General features: G+C 37.6%; 1 protein-coding gene across 1 annotated transcript in view; it reads right to left on the reverse strand.

The window, feature by feature from the left end:
• SMAP1 (small ArfGAP 1) overlaps nt 1-12,774 on the reverse strand; it is a 228,354-nt gene that overhangs the window by 118,972 nt on the left and 96,608 nt on the right. Inside the window, exon 2 of the mRNA XM_011969385.1 lies at nt 11,264-11,397. Coding sequence (XP_011824775.1) covers nt 11,264-11,397 — 134 coding nt within the window. The remainder of the gene's footprint in view (nt 1-11,263; nt 11,398-12,774) is intronic.

Consider the following 12,774-nt stretch of genomic DNA (forward strand, 5'->3'; position numbering starts at 1 on the left):
GCGTGAACCTGGGAGGCGGAGCTTGCAGTGAGCCGAGATCGCGCCACTGCACTCCAGCCTGGGTGACACAGCGCGAGACTCCGTTTCAAAAAAAAAAAAAAAAAAAAAAAAGTTAAGCATGTACCTGAGGACCTAATTTGAGAAATGTTGTTAGCTTGATCGAATTATAATGAGAAATCCTCCCACAAAGTAAGAAAAAAGGCTTTTTGGCCTACGGTTTTATTGAATAAATGTGTACCAAGAATTGTGTACTGAAAGCTTATTATGTACCTGGTTCTATAAGACAGTATGAAAATTTATGCAAGGGTCAAACCCCTAAGAGATTAAATAATGCTCTAACACAGAGTTCTCCAGATTACCTTTAACTAAAATTGTATTCTATTAAATATTGCTTATCATAAAAATTCTATCACAGCAGAGACAACTTTCTAAGTTCCCAGAATCTCCCCAGAAAAAAGAAAACAGAAAGACCTAGGTAGAAAAACTAAAAATCAATGGATGACAGTTACAACAAAATTAAGTGACTGATTATCCCCACAAACCTCAAAATGCCATCAGGTAGGAACAAACCACTACAATGAACACTAAATCTGCCTGATGCCTACAACTAATGGGGAGTCCAATGGATCTGAGGGAAAAAAAAAAAAAATTCAAGAGATATATAAACTGGAAATCACAGTGAACCAATCTGAGAAAAGCACAGGTTGAAAAGGATTTTTCCCCAGTCTGATATGGTTTGGCTGCGTCACTACCCAAATCTCATCTTGAATTGTAGCTCCCATAATTCTCACGTGTTGTGGGAGAGAAACAGTGGGAGATGATTGAATCATGGGGGCAGTTTTCCCCTTACTGTTCTCAAGGTCATAAATATGTCCCACAAGATTTGATGATTTTATAAGGGGAAACCTCTTTCACTTGGCTCTCATTCTCTACTGTCTGCCACCACACGAGATGTGCCTTTTGCCTTCTGCACGATTGTGAGGCCTCCCCAGACATGTGAAACTGTGAGTCCATTAAACCTTTTTCTTTATAAATTACTCCAGTCTTGGCTACGTCTTTATCAGCAGCGTGAAAACAGACTAATACAGTAAATTGGTACCGGGAGTGGGGCGCTGCTGTAAAGATACCCAAAAATGTGGAACTGACTTTGGAACTGGAGAATAGGCAGCAGCTGAAACAGTCTGGAGGGCTCAGAAGAAGACAGGAAAATGTGGGAACATTTGGAGCTTCCTAGAGACTTGAATAGCTTTGACCAAAATGCTGATAATGATATGGACAATGAAATCCAGGCAGATGTGGTCTCAGATGGAGATGAGGAACTTGTTGGGAACTGGAGTAAAGGTGACTGTCACGACGTTTTAGGAAAGAGACTGGCCGCATTTTGCCCCTGCCCTAGAGATTTGTAAATCTTTGAACTTGAGGGAGATGACTTAGGGTATCTGGCAGAAGAAATGTCTAAGCAGCAAAGCATTCAAGAGGTGACTTGGGTGCTGTTAAAACCATTCCATTTTAAAGCGGAAACAGAGCCTAAAAGTTTGGAAAATTTGCAGTCTGATGATGCGATAGAAAAGAAAAACCCATTTTCTGAGGAGAAATTCAACCTGGTTGCAGAAATTTGCGTAAGTAATAAGGAGTCAAATATTAATGACCAAGACAATGGGGAAAATGTCCTCAGGGCAAGTCAGAGACCTTCCTGGCAGTCCCTCCCATCACAGGCCTAGGGGCCTAGAAGGAAGAAATGGTGTTGTGGGCCAGGCCCAGGACCCCCTGCTGTGTGCAGCCTAGGGACTTGGTGCCCTGCATCTCAGCTGCTCCAGCTGTGGCTAAAAGGTGCCAATGTATAGCTCAGGCCATGGCTCCAGAGGGTGTAAGCCCCAAGGGTCGGCAGCTTCCCTGTGGTGTTGAGCCTGCGAGTGCACAGAAGTCAAGATTTGACTTTTGGGAACCTCTGCCTAGATTTCAGAGGATGTATGGAAATGCCTAGATGTCCAAGCAGAAGTTTGTTGCAGGGGTGGGGCCCTCATGGAGAACCTCTGCTAGGGCAGCGTGAAAAGAAAATGAGTTGTGCAAGCCCCTACACAGAGTCCCCACTGGGGCACTGCCTAGTGATCTATGAGAAGAGGGTCACCATCCTCCAGACCCCAGAATGGAAGATCCACCAACAGCTTATACCATGTACCTGGAAAAGCCACAGGCACTCAACACCAGCCCGTGAAATCAGCCAGGAGGGAGGCTATACCGTGCAAAGCCATAGGAGCAAAATCATAGGGGTAGAGCTGCCCAAGGCCATAGGAACCCACCTCTTGCATCAGTGTGGCTTGCATGTGAGACACAGAGTCAAAGGAGATAATTTTCGAGCTTTAAGATTTGACTGACCTGCTGGATTTCCGACTTGCATGAGTCCTGTGGCTCCTTCATTTTGGCCAATTTCTCCACTTGGAACAGCTGTATTTGCCCAATGCCTGCACCCCCATTGTATCTAGGAAGTAACTACCTTGCTTTTGATTTTACAGGCTCATAGGTGGAAGGGACTTGCCTTGTCTTGGATGAGACTTTGGACTATGAACTTCTGAGTTAATGCTGAAATGAGTTTAGACTTTGGGGGACTGCTGGGAAGGCATGATTGGTTTTGCAATGTAAGGACATGAGATTTGGGAGTGGCCAAGGGTGGAATGATATGGTTTGGCTGTGTCCCCAGGCAAATTTCATCTTGAATTGTAGCTCCCATAATTCTCATCTGTTGTGGGAAAGACCCAGTGGGAAATAACTGAATCATGGGGGAAGTTTTCCCCTTAACTGTTGTTCTCTTGGTAGTAAGCCTCATGAGATTCGATGGTTTTACAATGGGAAACCCCTTTCACTTAGCTCCCATTCTCATCTGCTACAATGTAAGATGTGCCTTTCAGCTTCCGCCATGATTGTGAGTCCTCCCCAGCCACATGGAACTGTAAGTCCATTAAACCTCTTTTTCTTTATAAATTACCCAGTCTCAGGTATGTCTTTATTAGCAGTGTGAAAACACACTAACACACAGTCCAATAACAATTAAGTGTGAATGGGCCGCAATAAGCTTAGAATGGGGAGAGACAGTCTAGCCCCTACAAACTCTCATAACTGACCACGAAGTTTCTCTTCCAGGATAGGGCCCCAAACTGACAAAAAGAAAAAACCTGGGAATTGACTCAAAATTGAGCAGGACAGGTATAACAAGAGATAATACAAAAGGAGATGGTCCAGATGAAAGTGCGAAAAGGGAAGAGAACAGGAACATCTGAACAGATGGCCTTGCTTTTTTTTTTTTTTTTTTGAGACGGAGTCTTCCAAGTAGCTGGGACTACCGGCATGTGCTACCATGCCCTGCTAATTTTTCTATGTATAGTAGAGACAGGGTTTTGCCATATTGGCCAGGTTGGTTCGAACTCCTGACCTCAGGTGATTCACCTGCCTCAGACTCCCAAAGTGTTGGGATTACAGGCGTGAGCCACCACACCCAGTCATGCCCTCGTTTTTAAACATTTCATGAAAACAACAGAAGAGGGAGGTATGTGAAGTTAAAAAAGCTATCTTGAATAGGACTTCCTCCTAAAAGTAAAGGAAAATTAATATCGTATAAAAATGATCAACAGAAAGAATCAAGATAAAAATCTCAAAGTTAATACAAAAAAGAGTAAGAATAATAGCTCTACAATGAAACCACACCTAGAAAAAGCTGCCCAAAAAAACAGATTAAAACTGTAATCTACTAATTCAGAACTAGCTAAAAGACATGTATGTGATGAAAAAACACATAAAATTAAAGACATGGACAAACAGAACCACCAAATTTGAAATTTTAAAATAACAAATATTCAGAATTAAAATGACAGAATCAAGAAAAAATTAGAAATAAAAGAAAAAACATTTCAGAAATAAACATTAAACAAAGTGAAACATGACAACAAATAATAGTCTAAGAAAAATGGAAAGGCAAAAGAAGGAAAAAAATTGTAATAAAAAAAGTAATAAAAAGGATCCAAAAGCAAATGATAAATATTGCCGTTAGGCAATAAAGATCCAACATACAGGTAAGAGGAGTCGCTGAAGAAGAAAACTAAAACAAGAATATTAAAAATAAACTGTAGTTCAAAAATAAATAAACTGTAATTTAAAAAACTTCACTGAAACAAAAAAAGGCATAAAACTACATACTGAAGGAGCACACCATATGTAGGTATTTTTGGTCTAAAAGAAACTCACTTTATATTTAAAGATATAGTTAAACACATAAGCACAGAAGATTTATCAAACACCGAGCAAAGGAAATCTGCAGTGGCTACTAGTGTATGCATAAAAACTGATACATCTACACAACTGCTGTGCAACAAAAGATAATGTGAACCAGTTATATGATTTTAAATCTCGATTGGCCTCATTTAAAAAAATTAAAACAGGTAAAATTGATTTTAATTATATATTTTATTTATGTTTCTCTTCTGCAGAACTCACATGGAAAATACTATACTTATCTCACCTTCATCCACAGACTTAAAAAACAGTGTCGTGAAAACTTTTTGCAATAAACTGATAATCTAATTACTCATCAATAGCTAAGACAGCACCTAAGAGAAAGGAACAAAGCAATACATTCTTAGAATCCACTCTAAGTAAAACAAACTTGCACATCTTATGTAAAATTTAAATTTCGACTGCCTATCAATATACTAGGTTCTCTCCAGTTCCAGATTTTTATTTTTTAAAGACAGCAGAGGTACCATACAAATATTGTACTTTAATGAACTGTAAGTCATTTTATTTGAAAAATTAATGTGCTTCTAAATAATAAAATTTATTCCAACTTTACTTGAAATAACTATGTCAGAGAGTGAAAGAGCAGAAAACTTCTTTAATGTACTTAGCCACTTTCATCTCCTCTTATAATCCTAAACATCTCAGTTTTACCACTGAATATTGGGACAACATGACCACTAACATAAGTAGTGCCTGTCGTTTTAGTTGCTTTTTAAACTACAGTAAAATATTTATGGTATCTACCAATACTCTTTTCCTATTCACTCTGTATCTGGCCTGATTGAGAATTTAAGTTGAGGCCACAGAATATAGCAAAGCTTACTTATGAAGACTGATGAAAACCCCTCACTTTGCCTTCCATAAGAAATTTTTTCTAGGAAAGGTCAAAAGTTTAAATTAAGACAAGCAAGTCAATACTATGACATAGGTATTGCTAAGTTAAGCTAAAGACTATGCAGTTAGCTCATAGGTTTTTCTAGGAATAACTAGGTTATAATAGAAATCTGTATCCACTGTTTTTTTTTAATAGAAAATATAAACAGCAAAAGCGTGTGTTCAAAAACAATTCTTCCAGATTCAGAAAAAAAAAATCTGTCTTACAGATTTAACCTGAGAATCTTTTCACATTCTTTTGACTTATGTGAGAATGCTAACATTTTTTACTCTGAGGTTGAATTTCACTTTTGGTAAAAGCTGAATCACCATCACTAGCCATGATATAATTTTTATGCAAAGACAAGAAATGAAAATGCTTTTGGAACTGCTATGGTAACTAAAGAAGACTGAGTATACAACTAAAACATTCTCAACAATGGAAGAAACTTCAGAGTCATCTAAACTACTCCTCATCGGCCTACTGAATGCTTAAATCCCGGACACATGTTTCCAGGTAGTTGTCCAGCCTCTTTACAAACCATTACAGTTAACAGTAAACCAACCTATCTTCCAAGGCAATCAATTTCATTTCTGGACAGTTTTAAATATTGAAAAATACTGCCTTTCTAGTACCTGCATTTCCAATATTACCTTGGAATTTTCATATGCTAGCTTAAGTCACCCCCCCTAAAGCTGCTGTATTTTTGGAATTTTAAAGCGAAACAGGAACATGAGGTGAAAAAGACAGAGATCAAGAAACAAAAAAAGACTACATAAAAATACAGGCTAAATGGGAAGGGGAGTGCATGATTCTTTTTTCTCCATTCCCCATTCATTGCTAAGGATAATAAGTATTATCTCAGAATTTAATCAAACCAAAGACTGATCTCAACATTCCATTAAAAAACAAGTGCATACTGTGTTCCCAGCATAGTGGAAGCCACCACAAGCACTACAAAGACACATATGATAAATTTTCACACTGCTGGAAACTTACAATTTAGTTAGACATAAGCAAAGGTAACAATATATGGTACTTGCCATAGATAATTGAGCACATACTACATACAGAAGAAGCTTTTATTAAAGTAGAGATTTAAGCTGGGTTTTAAAGAATAGGAAGAATAGGAAGGTTTGCCAGAAAGGATATGCAAAATACATTTCCGGCTGAGCACGGTGGTCCATGCCAGTAATTCCAGCACTTTGGGAGGCCAAGGTGGGTGGATCACCCGAGGTCAGGAGTCCAAGACCAGCCTGGCCAACATGACAAAACCCTGTCTCTACTAAAAATCCAAAAAGAAATTTAGCCAGGCATGGTGGCTCATGCCTGTAGTCCCAGCTACTTGGGAGGCTGAGACAGGAGAATCGCTTGAACCCAGGGATGGAGGTTGCAGTGAGGTGAGATCACAACACTGCACTCCAGCCTGGGTGACAGAGCAAAACTCCATCACAAAAGCAAACAAACAAAAACTACATTTCCAACACAGACAACAGCAGAACCAAAACAAAACAAAAGAACACACTATCAGATTGTTTCAGCAGAAACAGCTGTCTGGTACAGCCAAAGCTATTTGTTGTAAAGCGTCTGAAGTAAGGTCAAAGACAAATGATGAAGCCAGAAGGCAGAGGAACATGAAGATCAGTTTAATGAAAACAAAAACTTTTATGAGTCTCATAGAAGAATCAATGCAAATTTCTTAGGACGGAAGTAAAATAACCAAAGCAACGTTTTAGGAAAATTACTCTGAATGCACTGTGTAAAATAAATGGAGAAGTGACACTGATGAGAAATCAGGAATAAGGTAAAGCCCTGGACATGTCAGAGAAATGAAACTAGAAAGCAGCAGACGCAAGGAAAGAATTAAGAATATAGAAGCAAAAGGGAGAAAAGAGTAAGAACCATAGAATATACAAGTTTTTAAGATTAACTGGAACAATGACATTAACCTTCTTTCCAAATGGCTCATTATTTCCATTTTAGTTTGTCAAGCTGAAAGTAAAACAAAGACATCTACTACTCTTAATATTTACAAATGCTAAACATTAATAACTATCACTATAGCCAAAATTCCCATATTGAAACAATTTCATAAATCCTTGTTTCCTGTTTCCATACGGCATATACAGGGATTTGGTTGATATTGCTGTACAACAAGAGTTAATTCTGGTATTCCATTCTTTACTCCACCCAAAAGTATAATATCTTGGGTGGGGCGGGGGGGGAAGCTATAGTATTTATGAAAGTATGAAAAACTTGGTCCTTTCCAAAAATTTGAAAAGTACCTCACAATAAACCCAAGACCAAAGACATTTAATCTGACCATGAACCACATTAAAAGAACTTTTAAGACTTTTTTTAAGGTAACTTTATTTCTATGTTATTAAAAATCAAAGTAAGTTTTGGGAGACAATTATTTTCTTTTAAAAATAACCCTACAGCAATTCTAACAGCTGTACATATTGTTGTGCTCTAAAAACTGAAATACATAACGTATACATAAATAACAGATAAAAATATGGTACATATAACATCAGTTTATAAGTAACCTTGTGAAAAACTTAGCAATTACATTTTACAGAATTACACACACACACATACACACAAAGAACATTTTTATTTAACAGCTTGACTCGGCTCGAAGATTAAATCCTGTTTCCACATTTACTAATAAAAGGTATTTTTTAGAAAATAGAGCTAGCCAAAACTATCATCTTTGAAAATTAGAAACACAAGGGTATAACTATGTAACTACGTACAGTAAAAGTATTTCTCTTAGTTCCATAAATAAATACCTCCCAAGCACTTCTTTTTTTAGACTGAGTCTCACTTTATCACTCAGGGCACAGAATGCAGTGGCAGGATCTTGGCTTACTGCAAGCTCCACCTGCCAGGCTCAAGCGATTCTCTCACATCACCTTCCCGAGTAGCTGGGACTACAGGTGTGTGTCACCACGCCCGGCTAATTTTCGTATTTTTAGTAGAGACAAGCTTCACAATGTTGGCCAGGCTGTTCTCAAACTCTTGGCCTCAAGTGATCTGCCCACTTTGGCCACCCAAAGTTCTGAGATTACAGGAGTGAGCCACTGCTCCCGGCATCAAGCACTTTTTATATCAAATAAATTATTATAAAATATCATATGAATATGGAACACTGTATCACATTGTGATCATCACTTTTGCTCATCTGAATTAAACGTCAAAGTTAATATAACAGCCTCCAAAAAGACAGACATTTTAATGTACAGCAAAACTAACCCAATGGGATAGAAATCAGTGTAGTGTATGCCCCTGGGGGACTTGACTGGAAATTGGCATGAAGGAACTTTCTAGTGTGACAGAAATGCTCTATCTTCATTGGGGTACTGATGACATCATACAGACATTTGCCAAAACTCATAAAACTAAATGAGATCTGTAAACTGTTCTCTCTGTAATTATACCTCAATTTTTTTCTTTTTATGGTTTTATAGGTTTATTTTCAGAGTAAAACAATTACACAATTTAAATCCAGGTCCAACAGAATTACTCTATCAAAGTCAGCAATAATGCCAAAATGCATTCTCACTTCCGGACACTCACCAGTATCATCTGAGTCACCTCCCAGTGAAGCAAAAGGGTCTGATATTTTACTCATATACATCTCTCTCATCTGCAATATAATCTACAATTTGTTGCGGACATATTAACTTTTCCACATCTATATCAGGAATTTCAAACCCAAATTTATTTTCCATGACCATGCTTACTCTCTACTTGGTCTCAACTGTCAAAGCACAGGTCTTTCATAAAATAAGAATTCACGGAGGGCTTCTCTGGGTCAATCTTGTCATAGAGTTTCAAGATATAAAGAAGACAGTCTTTGATTCCCTCTAACGTCAAAGGGGACACGTCACTATACTGGCAGCACAACTGTGTAACCTCTACCCAGCACCTGCACAAGCACCAAGCCCGCTGCGGAGTAAGCTGCAAAGCCCCAGCCTCATCAGAGTCCCCACAGAGCACAGGCAATGCTGAGCAGTGGGCTGTGGCCAGCATGGGACCCGGGGCATCAGTGCGACGGCCAAGGGCAGGTGGCAGACACAAGCAGATAGGACACAAGCTGCCATGGCTACCCCGACCCAGGATTTCCTACCTCAATTTTTTAAAAAGAAACATAGGAGGCCAGGTCCAGTGACTCACGCCAGTAGTCCCAGCACTTTGGGGGGCCAAGGCGGGCAGATCACTTGAGGTCAGGAGTTCGAGCCAGCCTGGTCAACATGGCAAAACCCCATGTCTAATAAAGATACAAAAATTAGCAACGCATGGTGGCACGCACTTGTAATCCCAGCTACTTGAGAGGCTGAGGCAGGAGAATCGCTTGAATCCAAGAGACAAAGGATGCAGCGAGCAGACATCACACCACCACTGCATTCCAGCCTGAGCAACAGCGTGAGTGAGACTCCGTCTCAAAAAGAAAAAAAAAAAAAGATAGTGAGAGCAGGGGGGCCACACAGAGCAATTCCTGTCAAGAAGTTGACAAATGGAATCAAATGATGTTCAAATACAATTTCAAATATTATGTAGTATTTAATAACTGTTTTTAAAATCCTTACATTGTTAAAAAAAGAAAAATTCCAGTATTTTTTCCGTATGCTTGTAACCTATGCCAAAGAAAACCAGTGAACTGCAGCCCTCTGATTAGAAAATTCTACTCTAAGCTATATAGCTGTCCATCTCAAATAATCTGCTATTCATTTCCTCTCAACAACCTAATTGAGAAAAATATTTCTGAATAACTGAACTGTTGAAGGATCTCATTTTCATCCTTAGTTTGAAATAAGCCATTAAAAAAGCAAGATACTTCAGTCATGAATGCTTTGTACCTCCATAACCCATTACAAACACCAAGTTAAACTGTCAAGCCACACCTCACAGTTTCTTGAAAAGGAGTTACAACATCAGCCGGACATGGTGGTGCATGCCTGTAGTCACAGGTACTTGGAAAGCTGACATGGGAGAATCGCTTGAGCCCAAGAGTTTGAGACCAGCCTGGGCAACATAGCAAGACCCTGTCTCAAACAAACAAAAAAAGACTTACAACATCATGACATCTGTTACCATATTCTACAGAGATATTAAGAACATTGCCTTACAGGAAGTGTTTAAAAAGGTCTGCTTCTTTGATATAACTAGTATGTTTTCTCCTCAAGGATCTTGAAAGTACATAGAAGACTGCATTTCCTTTTATGCTGTAGCCAGCGAAAAGCTCAAAAACTAATTTAAGATGGAACCAACTAAATTATGCTTGTCTTTATAGCCTGAATATCTCCATTCTGTTTTTCTACCCTTATTTCACCCCATTCATGTAAACTATTGGGTTAAGATTCTGAGGTGTGTCACTGAGTCTCAACCACATATATTTTATGTATTTAGCACTTCGCAGTGACTTAAAAGTAATTTCAAAAGGGCATAAATAAGTGGTGTAACTTCACTGTGAATTACATATTAAGACCGGTAGAAGTAATCATTTTTACAATGGTGGCCAACCTTAAAGATAAAAAGTAAGATTTTGAGAATTTAAGACTGTCACATTGGGAAATGGCAAACTTTTAAAACTACAAATCTACCTCTAGCAGAGTTAAACCACTCATAAATAAGTTTAGGTTGGTCATAAGAACATTTGTTCACCGGGTTGTCTTACAACTCCTGGGCCTTGTCTGAAAACTAAGAACATCTCAAAACAGAAAGGAAATTATTCAAGTCTGTTTTTAGGCTAGAGGTGGTTTTTTACTTTATCTTTACCCGGGCTCCTTCTACTGATAAAAAAATAAAACTATGGAATTATACGGGCAAATTTTATCAATAAAAGAAATGATATTTTAAAAACACTTTAAAATCAACATTTTAGAAAGTATAGATTAAAAACTGACTTTACTATAGACACAAAACGAAATAAACATCTGTGAACTGAAAATTCAAATATTCCAATTTTATATGTGGCATATGCCATTTCAACATACAAAATTACTTTTCAGTGTTAATCCTTCGATGTAAGAAGGGTTAAATCTTTTGAAATCATTTTAAATATTTTAAATAATTTCTTGGTAATGTAATGTTTACCTGTATCTGTTCTGCTGTCCATTGGTCTAGGTTGACTGATTTGACCCTGGATATATGAACCCCAAGATTTCTATGAATTCCAGCACATCTGATGCAAATAAACACACCAATATTCCAGGAAGCCCATCGAGGACCTAATTTAGAAGAAGAAACCACACACACACAAAAAAAGCAAATATTAAAAACTAAAATAAACATAACAGCATATTAGAAGCATTTTCGGTTTTATATAATTATAATTGAAGCTTACAGAAGTCACATGCTCAAATTTCCAAACGGTACTGGCAGCAGTCTGCTACATGTGTCTTGGCAATCTTCAAGAACCTTACTGATTTTACTCATTTTGCTTTCCTAGAAACTTCCCCTCCATTCTAAGATTTTAAAACTAATTTATAAAAACAGCTTCTTCACTTAGCATAGTTGAATCAAGAATAGTAATACCCTACTGTAAAAATAATTTATTTATTAAATGCATAAGATATGCTCACAAGATTAACAACAAATAAAAATCAAAGACATTTCAAAAATTAAATGTAGAAATTAATAAGAAAAAGACAACCAGTCCAATAGAAAATAAGCAAAAAGATATGAATGAACAATTCACAGAAGAAATCTATGGCCAAATAAGCATGAAAATATGCACAGTCTCACTGGTAATTAGTGAAAGTGCTTTTTAACTCGACAGTTACTTCCATTTTGCACCCAACATACTGGAAAAAAAAATTTTTAACTACTAGTACTAAGTGTTGGCAAGAAGGGGAAACAAAGACAAATTCAAAAAGCCTTGTATCACCATGGCTAAATCTCAAATATAACACTGACATTAAAAAAGGTTACAGATAAGTGTACACAGTGTGAAACCATTTACATAAGTCGAAAAATGTGCAAAATAATAGCATACTGCATATTAATTAAATGTATCCACAAATTTCATGAAACTGAGTCAGGTAACTTGGTGGTGAGGAAAGTGGATGTGATCAGGGAAAAGTTCACTGCGGGCTTGAAGAGCACACTGAATTGCTAAGCTGTATGGCAAGAATACAAATTTTTGTTTCAGTAACATATAACAGGCATATATGAACTGAGGTGTGCTACAAAATGTTAGTTCTTCAGCTCATGGTCAAAAAGTTGTGAAAAACACTGCCAAGAAACTCACATATGAATACAAGAATACAAGTCTTAGCTGTACAATTCTTCATACCTTTGAATATATTCTTTCACAATATTTTTTAAAATTTCTGAAGATTATTTTCACATACTGCTTGTAAAATTAATAAAGTAAAAATGGAAAAATAAAAGTAATATCTGCAAAATAGGCCAAATATTCAGAATCATATTCCTAACAGACTTCTATAAATTATTTATGAAAAATGTACGTATATGGTAAGAGATATCAATAAAAATCAAGCAGTTGGACACAGTGGTTCACGCCTTTAATTCCAGCACTTTGGGAGGCCAAGGCAGGTGGATCATTTGAGGTCAGGAGTTCGAGACCAGCCTGGTCAACATGG

This window comes from Mandrillus leucophaeus, unplaced genomic scaffold (assembly GCF_000951045.1).
Source record: "Mandrillus leucophaeus isolate KB7577 unplaced genomic scaffold, Mleu.le_1.0 Scaffold889, whole genome shotgun sequence".
NCBI classification, from domain to species: domain Eukaryota; kingdom Metazoa; phylum Chordata; class Mammalia; order Primates; family Cercopithecidae; genus Mandrillus; species Mandrillus leucophaeus.